The 21,127-nt window shown below is 42.5% G+C and overlaps 1 protein-coding gene across 1 annotated transcript; it reads right to left on the bottom strand.

The window, feature by feature from the left end:
* Positions 1 to 763: 763 nt before the first annotated feature.
* Positions 764 to 14,252, bottom strand: Leprotl1 (leptin receptor overlapping transcript like 1). Its single transcript, XM_027391258.2, has 4 exons — positions 14,098 to 14,252; positions 6,963 to 7,038; positions 3,945 to 4,131; positions 764 to 2,990 (listed from the first exon to the last, which is right to left on the bottom strand). The coding sequence occupies exons 1-4, from the start codon at positions 14,111 to 14,113 to the stop codon at positions 2,874 to 2,876; spliced, it is 396 nt and encodes a 131-aa protein (XP_027247059.1). The 5' UTR covers positions 14,114 to 14,252; the 3' UTR covers positions 764 to 2,873.
* Between the last annotated feature and the right edge of the window lie 6,875 nt (positions 14,253 to 21,127).

Raw genomic sequence — 21,127 nt, 5'->3', positions numbered from 1 at the left:
GCCAATGTGTGTCATGGTACGTGTATGGAGGTCAGAGGACAACTTGGAGGAGCTGGTTCACTCCTTGCTTCATGTGGGTCCCTGGGACTAACTAAACTCAGGTTGTTAGTAGCTTGACTCACTGAACCTCCCCTATAGTCCTTAATTACCAAAGAAAAAGCAAAATACTACAAGAAAGCCCAAGCATACAATCTCCTTAATACTTTTGAGGAATGGTTAAAATAAAGCCAGAGCTAGCTACTTTTTCAATAGGATTTACTTAGTTTATCCTGGTTGGGTAAGCTGAATCCTCAGCCCATAGTTCTTCTAACAGGAGTGCCTATCTTCACCGGAGGACAACAGGAGCTTGTATGGAAGAAACAGGAATTTGATCTTCTGGCCGACTGTAGCCAACACAAAGTGCCCTGGGGTCTAAGGCACAGACCAGTCAAGGGTAACCTGCATTCATGCCTCCAAGTACTCAATGTAAATATGGCAGGGTGCTAGCCCATTTATCACCACTCAAGGTCACAGGGCCTTGTGGCACCATTGTTACTAAGGTTTCACTTTCCGTTGCAGGTTTGATCTGCTAGTGTGCTTGCTTTCTAGGATTTTACTATTTTTGATTTTTTTTTTTTTAGACAGGGTCCCAAGTAGCCCCATGTAGCCTTGGACTGTTGATCCTCCTGCCTCAGCTTCTCAGGTGCTGAGGCTATGGGCATGTGTCACATTATTAAAAGTTCCGAGACTGAACTTTTATTATGAAAACATCCACAAGCTAGAATGGATATTTAAAATCTTTATTGTTTCATCATCAAAAGTTTCCTTTTTCTCTCCACAGCGGAATGGCAATGCCATGGTGGTGCATCTTCATGAAAACTCTTAAGTGACTAGCCTAGAAACCAGAGATGGGGACTGTCAAGTCAGTGTCATGGTCAGACACAAAATGCTGCCCATAAAATCAGTACCCAGAAAGAATATGCAGCTGTTAGAAAAGGTGTCTATAGCCAAGTGCGCAGCACTGCACACGTGAAGGAACAGAAAATGGGGAAGGACCTGAGAAGGAACCGCTGCTCCACGCTGATCGAAGGCAGAGTTCTGACCATGTGCACACCCCCCACCCCCCATCAACATCACTCAGTAAGCCATGTTTAGTCTAACCCACAAACGGCACAGCTACATTTGCAGGTTTCACACGGCTTCCCACCTCACAGCCAAAGGTAATCAAACATTGGTCAGGTCACACAAAACAAAATAAAAACTGCAGCTTTAGGCATCTTTAGTAAAAAGCTGAACAAATGTCATCTATGTTCCCATTTTGTTGTTGTTGTTGTTGAGAAATAGAACTCTAGAAAACAACAAAAGACAGTTGTCATGGTTACTCATTTTCAGCTAAAGGCAGAACACTTCTTTTTATATAAGCAGACTGAAGAAACATACAAATGTCTTCACAAAATACTGTTGGATCAATGTGAACATTTTTCATAATCAGCTCTTGAATTAAGGATTGAGAATCGGAGATTTGAATAACCGCTACGATTTGGTCATGCCTGGCCATTTGGGGGAAGTTTTTGGTCGGGTTTGAGTTTGAAGCTGTGATACAGCTGCATTTGGCTACTCTGAATTAATTCATACAACAAATACCTTTACAATAGCAGATCTGTCATGATGAAACCACACCTCAATTAGGAGGCACTAGGAAGCCTGTCTCAAGAGGTTTTGAAATACACACGCTCTAACCCCAGGAGACCGCTCCTATCAAAGTCAGAGTCCTAGAAATCTCTGACCCTGGATTACCTGCAAGACTACCAAGTCACTTGTGAATCTAGTCAAGGCCTTGAGGGGGAGGGGCACTCTGAATGTATGGCATAGCAATTGTTTTTTCCTAGTAGTCAAACATTTCTAAATGCTATTAAACTATATTTGAAAAGTTCTCTGACTTAATATATACAATGTACAAAATAAGTTAAAAGGAGGAAGCAGGGGAAAGTTTTTGATTATCTACAATGCAAACAAACTGTCCCATGCATGTCCACGTCACCCCTCCGAACCATGGGAGGCTGACAAAGCTCAGACTTGTCACTTATAAACAGAAGTGGCACTCAAACCAGGGAATTTCAGCTTCGCTTCTTCCCACACAGCAACTCACTTGCTTTGACGGTAATAAACACAAATATAAACTGTATCCCCAGACTTGTTTGTACCTTAAAGTTTAACATAAATTCTAACAATTGAAGAGAAAAGCACTCTTTTGTAGCAATTCCATAAAATAATTTTCAGTTCACAAAACACCTGTCTACTAGTAAAACCAGCAACCCTTATGGAGGGCATGGGCAGTATTACTTGGCCCCCCTGAGGTATAAATGCAGCTATCTTTGCACTGAGTAAATAGTGTATAAGGTATGTCAACAATCTGAATGTTTGCACTCACCTGGGAGTGATGTCATCCTGACTGAAAAAAACTTACATATACATATATATTTTTTTGTAATGGAGATTAACTGATTTTTAGAGAAAATATGTACTTTAGCCCATAATACAGCCAGAAGTTCTGAATTTCTAAACCAAAGCAAATGGTTATTACATCTTAAAAATGTTTAACATTGCATACTGATTTAAAAACAACTGAACAGGGAAAACATGTGAGTATTTTAGATTCAGCAGGACACCACAGAAAGCAGTCTAGAGAAGTGGGAAACCAGTCAAGCTTTTCCAAAAGAGAAAAAATCCTTTTAATCCTCAGCAAGTCCCCGTGGAAACAGGGGACTGAGAAGGGAGTGGCTGGGAGACCCCCAGGAGCTCGTTACACAATTCAGCATCACGGTCCCCATCTCCTGTGCATGGACGGCCAACAGATGACAGAAGTCCATGTGACAACAGTTCGGTAGCTCCTCTCACCACTGCTGCCAGCTGAAGTCATCGTTGCTCCCAAAGACCAAGAAGAAGCCCAGTATAGTTGCGAAGATGACTGTGTTTCCTGTGAGGACGAGTGCACATGCTCCCCACTCAATCTGCGGCAGGAAGAAAGCAACGGTCAGCAGGTGTGCAAAGCAAAGGCCACTCGGAGCAAACCAACGCTCTGTGCATTGGCCAATCACGATCATAAGCAATGTGGCTTGTAATGACCTTCCCAGTACAACACTCTCACACAGTGTTTTTATTTGCCATTGATTAATCGAAAAGTAGAGAGTTAGGGGCTGATCATTATTCCGGAACAACCTTAGCTCTGATAATGAGCATCTGAGCTTTGTTTGGCACCATCTGCAGTTCTGAGGGTCCACTCTAGGGCCCTGTGCACTTAGGACGCACCCCGCCCCTGACGTGGAAATCTTGCTAGAGTGGAGACTGAGCCCTAAGCACCAGCGATGAAAACAAACTCCGCTTCCTCTGAAAGGGGTGGAGGGTGTAACTGCCTCCATCACTTGAACTGTGGCTAGTCTCCACCCTTTCAGAGCTGCGGAGTGATTGCTCTTTCTCCTCTTTCACCCTTCCCAGCTGCACAGAACAACCTTCTCGTGTGTCTAGCCTTTAGCTCAGTGGTTCTCAACCTGTGGATCAGGACTCCTAAGTTGTTGAACAACCCTTTCAAATGGGTTTCATATCAGATATCCTGCATGCCAGATATTTACGATTCATAACAGTAGAAAAATTACAGTTATGAAGTGGGGATGAAATAATTCTATGGCTGGGGGGTCACAGCATTAGGAAGGTTGAGAACCACTGCTCAAGGTCTCACAGGGCGGGCCCCTGGGTGCTCAGCGCTGGTGAGTTAACGTGCCTTTTCTGCTGCAGACCCAAGCCTTGCTCTCCGACAGTTTCACCCCAACAGCAAAGAACAAACAGAAAGCTGGGGTTTCAATCTGTCTGCTACATCCTAACCTCTCACATCTCTCTTTTATGTGACGAAACTTGTAAGAAAAAATGAACAGTCTGAGAAAAAAATTTCACACACTTTGGCAACTCACCAGATGTGCTCTGGCAAATACAACAGGGAGTCCAAAAGCGGAGACAACAATGCCTGTTGTGAGGAATATGGCGAGCTCCTTGCAGGCATTGCTCATGGCATCTGTGTCATCCACTAATCTTCTTGCTATGCAGTATGGGATGGGTGAAAGGATATAAAAAAACAGAACAAAGAGGGGCCAGTATTGGCTAGAAAAGAAAAAAAGAAGTTAATGCAGTTTTTGTCAGCGATGTCATTTTCCAACATATTAAATACGTGTCTGCTTACAGACCAAAGGAAAATTACAAGGTGTCAAACAAGCTGCAGCTGAAAACAAAGCCACAAGCTCATGTGAGCATTTCAGAGTCAATTTATCCCTGTATTCAATTATGGCACAATATTTATAAGGTCTACTGACAAAATAATTTATGAAATAATGATCAAAATTTTAAAAATTCCTTTAGCTTAATAAGGAGGCATACTGAAAATAAGAATATTTACACAAAACTTTAAAAATTAAAGATCCACGCCTTTGACATCCTGTTTTTATCATAATGTTAAAATACCCATGCCTCCCTTAATTGAAACCAAAATATAGGACACTAACTGAAAATAGTACTGGAAAACATAGTTTTTAGTTTGTTGTTAACCATGTCGTACTGATTTCATTTTCTGGCTTTGACAACTGCAGTGGGGGAAGCTGTGTGAAGGGGACAAACTCTTTCCACCTCTTTGTCATGTTTTAACAGTATATTAAAAAATGTACAAGAAACAAATGGTCTTTAAAATTGAAAAGCTTAAATACATACACAATGGAGATTTGCTAGAGCTATCTGTCATATTTTCTTTTTTTTGAAAAAGATTTATTTTTATGTGAGTGTTGTGCACGAATGTATGTTCGTCACGTGCATGCAATACCCAACGAGGCCAGGAGAAGCTGTTACAGCCCCTGGAACTGGAGTTACAGATGACTGCCAGGCACCATGTGGGGGTTGGGAACTGAACCTGGGTCTTCCGGAAGAGCAGCCAGTGCTCTTATGCACTGAGCCATCTCTCCAGCCCCTTTATGTCTTTCTTAGTCTTTTCCTAAGCATCTTAAGAGAGCAAAACATTTTTTGTTTTTTGTTTGTTTTTTATATTTTGGAGTGGAGATTCTTACTAGCGATTATCTTCGTTGCAATTTTACTTTTTTTTTTTTTGAGTACTCTCCCTTTTCAGTCCACAAACAACCCAACAGCATTTGCTCATCCCAAAGCCTACTCCGGTTCCCCAGCATATATGTGGGAAACGAGAGCAAAACATTTTTTAAGTGGAATATATATTTAAGAAAAATTCAAACAACATAGAAATACAAAAAAGTTTAAAACCAGAAGCTATCTAATCCCCTTCTTTTTTTCTTTTCTTTTTTTAATCTTTCTAAGGAGCTTCTTGTGGACCTTCCACAATTCATGCAAATGTAACCAAGGTAGAACTCTATACAACAGCATTACAGTCCTACCTCATTCCTTAATAATATTGTCATTCAAGAATCCACAATAATTCAATTTGTTTTTTTGGTATATATATGTTTGTATAGGTGTAGTGTGTGTGTGTGTGTGTGTGTGTGTGTGTATGGGTACTGGTATGAAGGTCAAGGAACAATCTTGGACATTGTTCCTCCTCAGGCACTGTCCACTTTTATTTGACACAGGGTCTCTCACTGATCTGGGGCTTACCAAATAGGCTAGGCTGTCTCTACCTCCTAGCACTGGGCTTACAAACACGGAACACCATACTCTGCTTTTGCACCTGGGTTTGGGGTTTGGCAAGCAGTCCTCATGCTTATACAACAGGCACTTTGCTAACTGAACTGTGTTCTTCAGCCTTTCTATTTTAAGTGTGTGTGTGTGTGTGTGTGGATATCAGAGAACAATCTTGGGTGTCAGTTCTTACCTACTGCACTGTTTGAGACAGGTTGTTTGCTGGTGTCTATACCAGGTTATCCTGGCCTGCAAAGCTTAGAGAGTCTCCTGTCTTCACTTTGCATCTCATCAGAGGAACACTGGGAGTATAAGCATGTGCTACCACACTCAGCTATTTCATGGGTTCTGGGGATTTGAACTCAGGTCCTCATATTCCTGCCGCAAGTGCTTTGTCTACTACACTATTTCTCTCATCCCATAATTTAGCTTTGGATGGGCATTTGGGATGTCACCAGGTTTCCATTTCTGCTATTACAGACATGGCGACTGTGAAGAGCAATATTCTTACCCAACTACAGATATCTTTGCAAACATTTTCGAGTGGATTTGTATGAAGATTTCTAAGAAGAAGAGGGCCAGTTCCATGAACTACAAGACACAGGCAAACTAGTTCCAAGAAATGGCAGCTACTCACTTCCTAAACCCCTGTCAGACTCAGTCCCCGCTGGCACCTAGCAGTGCCTGTCTGCCCACTTTCTTTACCTTCACCAGGAGATTTCAAGTAGTGTTGAGTGGGACTTAGTATGTTTTCATGTACTTGTGAGAGACACAATCCTCTCTCCATGTGTATGGTTCACTTCTTCTCCTTTGTATCTTTAGAACTAAGTTACTTAAATATTACTAATTTTAAAAGTTTTCTAAACTGGGCATGGTGAAGTGGGAGGCTGGGGCAGACAGACTCTGAGTGAGGCCAGTAATGAGACAATGTCTCAATAGAAAGTTCTTTCTGTTCTAGGGAAAGAAATCACCTACATTATGTCTTTAGTCAGTTGTGTTCAGAAGTTGCCTATGGTATTTTCTGTAATAAGATGTTTTAGATTTTGTTGGAGTATTATTGATGGGCAGTAGGGACGGGTTGCTGTCACCAGGCCATTTCAGAAGCAGATCATAGCCAAAAATCTCTCTGCATTGGCATTCTAGTATCTTTACAAATAAACTTCAAGTGGTGATTTTTAGAAAAGGATTGTTTGGTAAATAAACATTTTCCTGCATTACCTGTAGAAAACAAAGATGTTAAAAACTTTAAAAACAGGAGAATTTTACCTTTAAATACTCAAAGAGGGGGAAAAATTACGTACTTGTATATTGGAAGCGCGCATCCAAGCATCAAAAACATCAGGCCAATTGCTCCTCCAAATGACAAGCTAATTAGAGCTGCAAAACAAACAGAAGCCCCAGAGAGCTCAGTCAGTTAAGCCACAAACATGAGTGCTGCCTTTGTTCATGCCTACGCCAGTCTGAGCGCTACATGAATCCCAGAAGTGAAACACTCCACCCTCCCCTCTAAATTCGAACTGTTAAAAGTGAACCATCCCATAGTGGGAGGAGTGGCTCATACATGGTAATCTCAGCACTCCCGGGACTGAGGCAGGAGGATTACTATAAGCTAAAAAGGTCCACTTGAACTACAGAGTAAGAACCGATCTCAAAAACCAAAACAAAATGTGAACTGTCTTCAAACTGCCAAATTATAGTTTCAGAATGAGCTTCTACAGCATCCTCAAAACAAAAGTGTAGAGGATGAGCATCCTCCCCAACCCTTTGAAAGGCTCTGACTCTGGAATGCCAGGAAGGCCAGCTAACTCAGGTCTTTAATCCTGTCTCTAGGGAGGTAGGGGCAGGTGGAACTCTGGTCTACATAGTGAGTTCCTGGACAGTCAGGAATACCTATCTCAAACAAGCACCTTGTCCCCCAAATACTCCACTATATACATCCAAATATTCCCAAATCAGAGGTAATCCACAAGCGGAAACACATTTGCTTCCAAAAACTCCCAACAAGGAATCCTTAGCCGGTACATCAGTTTAGCCCTACTGCTAACACATAGTATACACCCCAACGACCAGTTCCATTGCTCAGGACTATTAAGGCACATAGAGTTAAGTCCTTCCACCCACTCCTCCTCCAGCACAAACATTCTATTTAATCCACATGTGAGTGAAACACTTGCCACACGAGAAGTGAAAGGGGAAAACCAAGTTTATAAAGTTGTCCTCTGACCTCCATAGGCATCACAAACAATAAGGAAGGAAGGAGGAGGGGAGGGAGGGAAAAACCTCATTAAAATAGACAAAAAGCAAGAAACTGAAAGAAAAGCTGTCCGAGGGTATGTGTAATTTATGATGATGTGTATTTTTCTTTTTAATTATTTTTAGACAGGGTCTCACTGTGTAGTCCTGGCAGACTTTGCTATGTAGATCAGGCTGGCCTCAAACTTACCTGCCTCTGCCTCTCAAGTGTTGGGATTAAAGGTATATGCCACCACGCCTACCTTGTTATTTTTTTAAGGAAATGCCAGAGATTTACTAGATAGACTTCATAGTAACAACCTGCCTATAGTTAATTAGTGCAATCAATTAATTTTGTTACTCTTTAAAAAAAAATACCTAACTTCAAGTTTTTCAAGTAATATATTTATTTTCATTTTATACACATTTGTATGTGTTTTGTCTGCACACATATCTCTAAGGGTGTTGGATTCCCTGGAACAGGAGTTACAGACAGTTGTGAGTGGCCATGTGGGTGCTGGGAATTGAACTCAGGACCCCTGGAAGAGTAATCAGTGCTCCTAACTGCTGAGCCATCTCTCCAGCCCCAATTTTGTTAGTCTTTAAATAGGTTACAGAAGCATAGTTCTGAGTTTCCAAATCCTAGGAAATGTGTAGGGTAACAGGACAGCCTGATGAGGAGGTGGTCCCACAGTCTTACCACAGGGAGAGGATGTGCTCTGTAGTCAGATATACCTCTCAAGCTCCCCACACACGGCTGCTATACACTAAAGTGAGAAATGACTTTATTATATATAATCAACAACCTAGATTTCAACCAAGAGAAAAGTGATCTATTTAATTTCTACATAGACTGCATTTCTGCATCCCCAATGGCTAAGAAAATGACTTGGTAAGACTTATTAATTTCTTTTTTAGCTTTATTTATTTAGTGTGTGTCCTTGTGGAGGTCAGAGGGTGACTTGAAGGAGCTGTTCTCTCCTTCCACCATTCTGGGGCTCTGAGGACTGAACTCGGGCCATCAGGTTTAGGGGCAAGCATTCTTTCTTAAGTGTTAAATCATTTCACAGGCCCAGGAAGTAACTTTTAAAAAACTGGTACTGTCTAACCTTAACAGAAAAGTTAAAATCCAAAAGGTAAGTGAAAATCTAAAATTTACCAAGTAGAAAACTACAGCATACCTACAAAAATTAGTGGCGAGGGGTCAGACACTCCCTAATACTACCGACAAGATGGCCGCTGACACTGTCTTGGCCAACTGGTGTCAGCTGCAATGCTGAATAGAAGGTGATTCAGGTCACCGTGAACACAGTGTACTTAGTTATTAACATCACTATATTTTATATTTCCAGTGACAGTGGGGAAAAGTCAAGGATATGTTTGTGTTTTAAACAGCAAACACAGCACTCCAGGTTTACAGGGAATGCAGTAACTACAGGAGAACACTGTTTCCCTTTTGTCCCTCGTGGACCTGTCTACAGGCAGTAATGTCCTCCTGGCTTCTTGTACCACTACTTCCTATTCTGGAAACCAGCGGTTACTTCACCTACAATGCTTCTGGGCATTTTAGCATCCCACCTCAGAGTGTTCATTCATTCAGGAAAGTGACTGACATAAAGCATATAGCAAGGACCTCACTGGCTCCCTTTAGCCCCTACAGCCCGTGTTCCCACCCCACTCTGTGTCTCTTGTAGTTTACTACTGCTTTCCCTTCAGCTCTCATCTCCAGCATCTCTGCCTCAGCTATGCCAACTCTGCTACTGTGTTTATTACTTATTGATTTATGGAGGGGGCTAGGGACTAGCTCAGTGGTACAGTGCTTGCCGGGTGTAAACGAGGTTCTGGATTCAACATCCAAGGACTGCTGCATGAATAAATAACACTTATTTACTCATACAACAAATACACTGAGCACTCAATTTGGGCCACATTGTCCCTGCCACTGAAGGCACAACAATGAGGGGGAAAACAAACAAAGCTTTTACTTTCATGGCATATACATTCTAGAGGGAGAATCAGGCAGGCTTTTAAAATCATCACATTTTATTGACTATGTTATCTGTGTATACATGCTGATGAGGCATCTGGCTAACCCATAAAATAATCAACAATGACCGGATGTGGTGGTGCACTCTGGTAATCCCAGGCACTTGGAAGGTGGAAACAGGAGTTTACGGCCAACTTTAATTATATGCTGAGTCAGAGTTTAGGGTCAGCCTGGGCTACTTGAAACCTTACCTCAAAAATCAATAAATCAACAAACAAGCAAACAATGAGTCTGCATCAATTTTATGGCTGCTGAGTCTACTCACCTATGTATTTTCACTTTCTTAATTATGTGTCCATGGGCATTACTTATAGTCTCTTGCAAAAATGGGAATCCTTTAAGGATGAATTTCTGTTTTATTTATCTCTGTATCCTCAGGATTTTGTGTAGTAGCTGGTGTACAGTGAGTGCTGCAATCCAAATGGACTCCTATTCATCTTTCCTTCTCAATTGTTCCTCTTATGTTTCTGACACTCATGCTCCAACTTTAAAACTCAATAACAACTGCAGAATGAATGCAGTCCCGTGGAACACAGAACAGGGGAAGGAGGGGCCCAACAGCACTGTGTTCTGGCCTCTACTTACCACTAACATGTTACGTCAATAACTTATCTAACTCAGTTCTTCTTTCTATAGACGAGAAAGTCTGTATGGAAAAGGCAACCAAGTCCCTAAACACTGAAGATACTATTACAAAAGACATTCTGAAGAAAAACACCTCTACTCTCTGAAATGCAGTCAACAGTCAGCTAAGTTCACCACTGTACATCTGTACAGAAGACATTGAATTTACCCAGAAGTCACCTGTTCTACTGGAAGAAGCAAACATCAGAACTCAAGTGGATCAATGGACTAAATAGCAAGCTTCAGGCTAGCTTGGGCTACACCAACTAACCAGTTAGTTGACAAACCACCACCAACATCACGACCACCATCAACACCAACGCCCCCACCCAAAAACAACAAATAAAACAAAATCTAAAGTTAGGTGTGGCGATCCATATTTAGCACTCAGCAGGGTGAGGCAGGAGCAGGTGTTCAGGGGACCCTGTGCTACATGACTAGTCCTGGGCCAGTGTGGCCTACACATCAAGATGCTGTAAGGAAAGGAAAAGCAAAGGTATCATTCATGCTTAGTTCTATTTCCTAATAGTTTGGGTGCTCAGAACCAAAGTTAGAGTCCAGAAATGTTTTTCCCCCACAGAAATCACTGTTACTTGTGTCTTATGATGTGAAACTTTGTAAGTCTGATATTTTGTTTCCCACATTGAAATAAATTAGAAGTAGATGAAAGACTTGTCTGCAGTCAACAACTGTCCCTCTACAGGAGGCAAACACTGTAAGTCAGGCAGGAAAAAAAAAAGTCTTTCTTCTTTAAAAAGTGTGTTTGCCCTCAGCTGAGCAAGAGGAAGCCAAGACCTTAATGTGTTTGAGGTTAGTGCTACTCTGTGACAAAAAACACATATCTAAATTCTTTTTAAAAATTTACTTTTTAGCTGGTGGTGGTAATGCACACCTTTAATTTCAGCACTTGGAGGCAGAGGCAGGTAGATCTTTGAGTTCAAGGCCAGTCTCATCTATACAGCTAGTTCCAAGACAGCCAGGGCTACACAGAGAAACCCTGTCTTGAAAAACCAAAGCAAAATAAACAAACAAAAGTTCAAGTATACATGTGTGTGTGTGTGTGTGTGTGTGTGTGTGTGTGTTTGGTGCAGGAAGAGACCAGAAGAGAGTGTTGGATGCCTGCAGTTGAAGTTACAGTTATTAGCAGTCATGAGGACGCTGGGAACCCAACCTGGATCCCCTGCATGTGTAACAAGTGTGGTGGCACATGCCCGTGACCCTAGTAAGAAGGCTGAGGTGTTGACTGTGGGTTCCAGGTCAGCCTGGACTACATAATGTCTCAAAACAAAACAAAACAAAACCAAAACGACAACAAAAACCTTCAAATAACAAATGTTAACTTTAAAGATTTAAAAAAAAAAATCAAGAAACCCAAAAATAAGGTTCCAGCACTGAAACACATTTAAAACACAAGCTTCTACTACGGATACTATAAAAATTAATTGAAAATATTTTAAACTAAATTAAAATAAATAATTTAAAAATATTTTAGTATGGGTGTGTGTATTTATATGTGTGTCAGTGAGGTGCCTACTGAGCTGGAGTTACAGGTTTTTGTGAGCTATTGGGTATGTGTGTGTGTGGGGGGTGCTGGGATCTGAACTGGCTCTTCTGTTAGAGCAGTAAGCACTCTTAACCACTGAGCCATCTCTCCAGCCCATAAAATTACTGATACATTTATTTATACAAGATCCAATTCCTTTTGAACACTCACATATGAAAAATCAAGCCCCATGGAACTGTTTGGGGGAATCGAGATACCCTAGGGTCATATTTCTATGCATTCAAATATACTCAATATTTAGAAGATGCTCAAAGGCAACTGCATGTGACACCTCATCTCTCTTTTTTTAAAAAGATTTATTTATTATGTATATAATGTTCTGTCTATATGTATGCCTACATGCCAGAAGAGGGAACCAGATCTCACTATATAGATGGCTGTGAGCCACCATGTGGTTGCTGGGAATTGAACTCAGGACCCCTGGAAGAGCTGCCAGTGCTCTTAACCTCTGAGCCATTTCTCCAGTCCTCGACACCTCATCTCTTAAGTCATTACAGATAAAAGATGATAAGAGTGCTCCCCAAACCAGTCATGTTTCCTCAGACTTATGACATTGGCAACTAGGTGGCTTATTTTATATAAATGGCGTCTTAAGTGACGCACCAGTACGGTAAGAATTCACACAGTAATTGAGTGATGCAACATTTGAAAGATGAAACAGGAGTGTGGTTTCTACTCCCAAAGCCTCCAGGCCAGGGATGGAACAGCCCAATTACCTAGCAAAAATTCTCTATAGAGACAAGATGATGATGGCTCTGTGACTGCAAAGACATAGGTGACGGGGTCAAGTTTCTCAGTCTGGGAGTTAGCAGAAAGTATAATTTACCACAAAGTAACAGGCAATCCGATTAAGAAATATGTAATGGTTTCTACAGCTACACTTCTTGATATAAAGGCAATATATAAATCAACAGGAAGAAATATCTCGATGAACAATCATAACTTTAAAACCCACTGAAATCTTTAAGAAGTAAGTAAAATTCCGTTGGAGTCATTGTCACTAGATTAACATTACCCACATTTGAAGAATCATAAATCTATTTTCTTGTTAAGACTCCCCCATTAATGACATTGAAGAAATGAGGAAGAGGCACAGGCAACATCCTAAAAACTGCAGCATTTCACAGTAACTTCCGTTCACATTAGGATTTGAAAGGGTCTATTATTGTTCAAAAAGAGATCTGAAAGTATCCTAGTAACTCAGATGACAGGGTTCTATATGGGAAACGAAACGTTTTTCAGGCACCGAGAATAAACAAGACGCCGGAAAAGAATGTGACCCTGGAAAAAAGCTCAACCAAAGTCGCCCTTTCCAGCGAGGTGGGAGGCATAACTATCCAACTGTTTACTTCCTGCTTGGCTGTCTCTTCTACAAAGCAGGTCAAGAAACCAAAGTGATCCGCTGATAAGTAAACCGAAAACTTTCCTTCTTACCCCAGGGGCAAAACTACCGAGCAACATTCCGTCTCTCCAAAGAATGCAACAAACAAGCAATCTTTTATCAAGGTGTTAGTTACCTTATCTTAAAAAAAAAAAAAAAAATCACAACTTAAAAAAGTGTCAACCTGCAACTGTGGGTGGAAAGGAAGCGGGAGCACTTTGGGTTAGCATCCGGGCTTTGCTGCACTGTACAAACCCCGAAAATCCGATGCATCCGATTTAGAGGCAAGGGAAAGATGGTGCACCGGGATCCCGAGAGTGGATGCAGAGCCCAGGCTTGGGAGAGGACTGCGCTCGTGCCTCGGGTGGGAAACTACACTGACTGATGTGCGGGGACGGGCATCCCTCCGGATGGCAGCCCTCAATGTCTCTGGGTGCAAACTCGCTCACAACGCTTCAGTGGCCCGGCTGCCCGGCTCTGGTCCAGGGGCGGAGCGCGACGGCTTGAGGAGCCGAGGCTGGGTCGACCCCACGCCGTCCCTCCTTATCCCCGCGGTCCCCGTCCCCGCGGCCCGCGCCCCAGGCCCACCTTTGATGCCCGCCATGGCGGTGACGTCGCTCCTGCCTCCACGACCCGGGCGGTGGCCGGGAGACCCAAGACGCGCGACGGCGGCCAGACAACACCCGGAAGTGCACGACGCAGCACTTCCGCCGGCGGCTCGCGCTCGCGCGGGGGCGTGGGGGGCGCGCGGGGCCGGTCCGGGGCCCGCCTTCCTCCGGAGCTGCGGGTGCCGGCTGCGACGTCCTGGGCTGGTCTGTGGTTCCCATCCGACCCGGGAGGATGGCTCCCGCCCGAAGTCCCCGCGGTCTTGGGAAGGGCGCGTGGGGAGCTCGTGAAGACGCGGCCGATGTCTTTGCCGGAGCACTTCAGGTTCTGCACCGCGAGCGCCTTCCTCCCTCCACCAGCCAGTCTGTGACTCGGGAGATGGGTGGTCTCTGCATCTCTCCTTGGGTTCCTACACAGATCGGGGCTCTGATGAGACCTTCCCCCCTCCCTATTTGGGTGCAGCGGGCCGAGTCATGGATAGTAGAGTTGCATTATCTTCTTGGGAGTCTGTGAGGATCGCTCTCTCCTTGGTGACAAAAGGGATGGGGCCCCGCAGAAATCCGCTATATATTTGCAAGTTTCCCACATATATGCTGGGGAACCGGAGTAGGCTTTGGGATGAGCAAAAGCAGGTGTAGTTTCTGCTGTCGGGTTGTTTGTGGACTAAAAAGGGAGAGTACTCAAAAAAAAAAAAAAAAAAAAAAAGAATAAAATTGCAACGAAGATAATCGCTAGTAAGAAGAATCTCCACTCCAAAATATAAAAAACAAACCAAAAACAAAACATGGATGAATTGTCCGCGCTCTTTTCTGTACAAAATAAGAGCATAAGATTCTCCTTGTAAAGGTAACAGGAACTTCCCCGTGTGACATAAAAAGATATTTGCAACACAATTTTTCCCATTTGTAAATATTTTCACTTCTGAGAAGAGGCAGCTGTCTCTATAAGCAGCACCGATTGGAGTCTGCAGAAATGTTACAAAAATAGCCTTTATTAGTTTCCCTCCGAAAGCCCACACTTCTTTCATCTAGTCACTTCCCCACTGTGTATTGCCCTTCGTTAAAATGCCCTTTGGCTCCCAGATCTAGCGATTGGGTTTTCCCTTCTTTGGAGCCTTCTAGGCCAGTGAAATACAGTGTCCCCTTTAGATCTGCCTTAGGGCTGCTATGCCAGTCTCAGCCTTGAAACTAATTAAGAAGGCAGAGGAAACCTTGATCCTAGGAATATTTAGGAAATAGGAAAGGGTAATCCTTTGGTTTGGTCTGCAGCCTTCTCTTAATGGACACTAGAGGTTGGTTTGTTTGTGTGTGTCTTGGGGGTATGTGGAGTGTGTGTGTGTGTGGGGGGGTGCACTTTGCCTACAAATGGAGTAGGGAGCTTGGAAAGTTGGAGAGAGGAGGAGCCAATGGATTGCTCCAGATTGTGTAGTCCCTGTCTAAGAACTTCTAGAATTTGTACCTGCTCAGAGTGAAAGGGAGTCACCCTGTAAGTTTATTAATGAGAATTGAAACTAGGAGGCAGGGCATATTAAAGTCATATCAGGGAAACCAGGTCCAGGAATTTATGGGACAGAAAAGATTGTGGAAAGAGTGTAACTCTTGCCTGAACCCCATAAAGTGTTGTATACTTAACACCGCGATGCCTTGGCTGTAGAACAACTGTCATAGGATACCTGGTGCGCATGTCAAGGACCAAGGACTTCCTGACTGTTCCCCACTGTTGACCCAGCCTACTCCACTGGCTGCCTGTCTAGTAATTGGTTGGGATCTGGACCTGATCCTCCATTTAACTGCTCTGGATCCAGTGGGCTTGTTCACACCAAGGCTGATTTTCTGCAGCTTCTTTCTCAAACCTGACTTCCATTGGCACTGGTCTGGTGCCAGGTCTTAGTTTTACAAACTTAGTCCACTCCTGAAACCTTATGAGCTCTGCTTCAGTCTCTAACATGTATTCATGCTGTAACCTATGTATATGTATAGAGACATGTAAGTGTATGGCTGTATGCTGAAGTTTTTTTTTTTTTGAGTTAATATTAGTAATTAAGAGTGGGATAAAGAACTTGAATTCACTTAGCCCAAGACAACAAGGTAGGCAGATTTTATGGCAAATTACTGCCGCTGAAATCGCTAAACTTTGGTTGGAGAGATAGCTGAGTGGTTAAGAGCACTGGTTGCTCTTCCTGAGGACCTATGTTCAATTCCCAGAGCTTATATGGTGGCTCACAACTGTAACTCCAGTTCCAGGAGATCTGACACCCTCACATAGACACGCATACAGTCAAAACACCAATACACATAAAACACTAAATTATTTAAAAAAAAGAGATCACTAAACTTTGTGATTTATTATTATTCAATAAATTCTGACATTTCCACATTTTGGAAAGACCAAAGGTACTCATCTATATTCCTGGCATTGTGTACTCCAGACACAAAATTGTGGAGAAGTCAATGATCGCATTTCAACTGTCACCACTACACCTGCTCTCCTTTTGTTCTTGGCATTCCATCTTCAAAAGCAGGAATGGTTGTGTGTATGTTGTTGGTCAGTGGTGATGACTGTGATTGGAAAGTAATAGGTTCATCTTGAAGGCTTGTAGCTTGGTCCTGAGGAAATGCATTTGGAAAGTGCTTTGTGAGGTAGCTTCCAGAAGCTCCTGCACTTAAATGGTATTCCCTAATTTATTTGGAATACAAATGTACTGAGCATTAGCTGTCTTTAATGACATCAAAGGGAAAGTCAGATTGCTTATCTGGTCAGAGGCTTCTATATATATTTGCTCCCATAGTCACTGAATTAAAGGGCATTGCCCTCTTTAACTTTCCCAGGGAATTCAGTCTTTGTAGCAAAAATGCAAACAAAGCAAAACACACTGCAATAATCACTTAAAGGTCTATTTGGGTCTCCTGATAATGTCTAAGGAACAAAAAACAATGGACTAAACAAAAATAAAACAAAAAACAAACCAAGTCACCACTCATCACTCAAATGACTCATTTGGTTTCATGATACTGCTTAGGGACCGGAAACTTGAGACCTTAAAAATGGTGTTTTCAAATGTTGCATTCAAAGATCGCCTATGACAGAATTCTTCAGGATGCTTTTTTTTTTTTTTTTTTTTTTTTGAGACAGGGATTCTCTGTGGCTTTGGAGGCTGTCCTAGAACTAGCTCTTGTAGACCAGACTGGCCTCGAACTCACAGAGATCTCCCTCCCGAGTGCTGGGACCAAAGGCATGTGCCACCACCGCCTGACTTTCAGGATGCTTTTTAAACTTTCGGGTTCTACTACATGATCTGAATTAGAAACTTTTGTGGACAAAGCCCAGAAACCTAAAATGTTAAGATGCATCTTGAGCAATTGCCATTCAAACTATGGCTTGAAAATCATTGTCCCCAAAGGGAGCTATCTGCAGTTTTCCAGACAAATCCTTTATGTTCACTAATGTTTCATGTTTAAGTGTTCTTTAAGCGTATCACATAGTAGTGAAAACTCGTTACCTTTTATGACTTCCTAACCTCCCAAATTAATCCTCAGAGATGGGTAAGATGAGAGACTTCTTTATTGGGTAACTGCTGTGCATCTAATTCCTTAGGATATGTTTGACTGGGGCTGGACAAGATGTCTCAGTGGTTAAGAGCTCTTGCTGCTCTTGCAAAGGATTTGGTCCAGTCCCTGACACCCACACAGTGGCTTCCAACCATTTTGTAACTCTAGATGCAGGAGATCCATCTTTTGGCCTCCGAGTACACCAGGCACATATGTGGTGTACGATCATACATGCAAGAAAGCTTTCACATGTATTCTTTTTTTAATTTTATTTAATTATTATGTATGCAACATTCTGCTTCCATGTATATCTGCACACCAGAAGAAGGCACCAGATCTCATAACGGATGGTTGTGAGCCACCATGTGGTTGCTGGGAATTGAACTCAGGACCTCTGGAAGAGCAGTCAGTGCTCTTAACTTCTGAGCCATCTCTCCAGCCCCACATGTATTCTTTAAAAGATGTATCTATTACCTTTTTTATCACTGGGCATTCTAATTCTTACAGACCAACTCAGACAAAGCACAGAGAAATTTTTAGTCCTTGTTTAAACAACTCTTATTATGGGAAAATTTAAATGCTGTATATGAGAAGTACTGACAATAGTATAGTGAACTCCTAAATGCCACAAGGTCCTTTTGGTCAATTGATTAATGTTGGTTTATTTATTCTTCCTACCCATGTCCCCTCCTCCATATAGCTTTTCTTCATTTTATTCTGATGCACGTTCCAGATAAACTTCATTGGGTGTATGTGTGTCAGAGAAATGGTTGATTTACACCTGGTGAGTGAGAATCGCCTGTCACTGTATGGGATTTGAGACTGGCACCTGATGTATGGGGTACCTGGATATACTTAGCCCTGAACTGATAAGATCTGTCTCCCAGCAGACGTATCAGAATTGAAATGACTTTTAGGATGTCAGAGTGATGTCCAATTGAGAACTCTTTGCTGCATAGACAAATTATTCCAGAACACATCAGGCCACAGAAATGTTCTCCACTGTGAAAATAGAGAGGAGGAAATAACCCCCCCCACACACAAGTAGCCTCATGTTTTAGATCACTGCTCCTCTTGGCTTCTGAGAGGATCTTATCTAACAATTCTCTTTATTATGGCAACGCCCATCACATCAGCTGCTGTCTTTTTTAGGGCACCCATTATTTATTTGGCTAGTTTCCCATTAGAATATAAATTAGGGTACCTTTTCATGTTTTAAAATCACAGTCTAGAACTAGAAATGGCACATAATGGAGGCTCAAGTAGCAGAAGTTTTCTTGTAAAAGTAATTAGGTGATTCTACATTGCAAAACCCCAAAGTCACTTTTACTCTTGCTTGCATTTTCCAGCAATAGTGGTTGCTGTTGACCATTTTCTCTTCCACCTATCATATTGATACTAATACTTCTCTTTTTTTGTTTTCTTCCTTTATACTTTTTATTCTCTCTCTCTCTCTCTCTCTCTCTCTCTCTCTCTCTCTCTCTCTCTCTCTGTTGGGGTAGAAACTGAAGGCAGGAGTCTGAAGGCAGGAACCAAAGCAGAGACTGTGGAGGCACACTGCTTACTGGCTTGCTCTCCATGGCTTGCTCAACCTGCTTTCGTATACCACCTAGAACCACCTGCTCCAGTTGTATCCCCGCCCCCATCCAGTGAACTGGGCCCTCCCACATCAATTATTTTTTTAAAGATTTTATTTATTTATTATGTATATAACATTCTGCCTCCATATATGCCTGCACACCAGAAGAGGGCACCAGATGTCATTATAGATGGTCATGAGCCACTATGTGGTTGCTGGGAATTGGACTCAGGTCCTCTGGAAGAGCATTCAGTGCTCTTAACCTCTGAGCCATCTCTCCAGCCCCCACATCAATTATTGATCAAGGAAATGTTCCTATAGTTTTGCCTCCAGGCCAATCAGATGAGGTTCCCTCTTCCCAGATGACTCTAGCTTGTGTCAAGTTGACAAAAAAGCCAACCAGCCCATATGGGTGTGAGGGATCAATCTTAAGACTTCGTGGCCATGGCTTTTATCTATTGAGTTGCTTCGATGCTCCCCTTCCTTTCTCTCTTTACCAGTTATTATTTTTCAGATCCTGTCTAGGATCTTCTACTGAAGTTAGAAACAGCAGCATTCCCATAACTTGGGTCTTCCTCCCTTCTTTGCCTTGTCTAAATTTTATGACTACCTGTCTCTTTCTGTGGCATTAAATACCATCTTCATATTAATAACATAACAGCCAGATACATTGGCTTTGAACTTTGGGAGTGGCTATCTTTTGTCTACTTCCCCTTCCTGCTTGGATAATTAACACAGCTCAAATTCAACGAATTAAGGACCGAATTCCCTATTATCTTTGCGCAGTTTAAAGTTGCTGGGTTCCATTCAAAGCTTCCCATGTTTTTCAAATCCCCAGAAATTTACTTTGCCTTACTGGCTTTGCTTGTCTATCTCATGCCTCCTATTTACAATCTACAAATTCTCCGCGGTATCTACACTACAGTACCCGCCTGGTCGGTACTGCTATATGTGTTAGATGCTCAGCATAAAAAGGCTGAGTGGATAATTGACTGCTCCCCAAAACATAGCCAGAGCGGGGTGGGTAGGTGGATGGGGATTAATCCACCGTGCCCCAGGATAGGTCAGGCTCCTGTTTTTTTTTTTTTTTTTTCTCTTTTAGGCAAGTTCTTATCGTTCACATCTCAAGCTTCAAAGTCATTTCCTGAGCCCCGCTCTTCCTGAATTTGCCTCCTGGTGCTTATTATCTTATATTTTTGATAACAAATTTACCACTACCTATTATTTTCCGTTTGTCCTGTGCTACGTCATCCTAAGTTTCTTGAATACAAGGCCCTTGCTATTTCCCAAGGCTAAAACAGTGACTGTTTTATTTTATATTTTATTATATTAGGCATTCAATTTATATTTATTGAACGAATGAACACATCCAAAAAACTCATAGACTCGCAGGATTCAAAGCGCAGAGAAACGTTTTTGTATGGGTGGTTATCTACTCATTCATTATTGCCTCCTTTTTGCTTCTTGTACATTCTAAAGGCTTTCATGTTTTAGGAACCGTGCAAAGGTTCCGAGCTCGGAAGTCACGTCATTCCCTTGGTACCTGTCACCTGATTCCTATTTAGGACAGAGTACTAGAACACCAGTCCTAAGCAGGACGGTGTTAGGTACTCAACCCGCAAAATAACGTCCTTTGGAGAGGTTTGGATACACGTATTACCAAACTACTTCCTTGATTTCCCTTCTAGAAAATTTTTAGCCTTTAAACTGTGGTAGCTTCACACTAGGAACCTTCCAGAACATTGTCGCCAGCCAGACACGACACTCCTGATGGAGTCTGAACCTAGACTCCACCCACGCGACAGCTCCCTGTCCGGTCCCGCCCTCAAAGAGGCGGAGCCCTGGAGGCGGGGCAGGACGCCGCCAATCACGGGCGCCTACGTGC

The sequence above is a fragment of the Cricetulus griseus genome (genome assembly GCF_003668045.3).
Source record: "Cricetulus griseus strain 17A/GY chromosome 1 unlocalized genomic scaffold, alternate assembly CriGri-PICRH-1.0 chr1_1, whole genome shotgun sequence".
Taxonomy (NCBI): domain Eukaryota; kingdom Metazoa; phylum Chordata; class Mammalia; order Rodentia; family Cricetidae; genus Cricetulus; species Cricetulus griseus.
The sequence above is the reverse complement of the archived record's forward strand: the minus strand, read 5'-3'. Positions and strand labels throughout refer to the sequence as shown.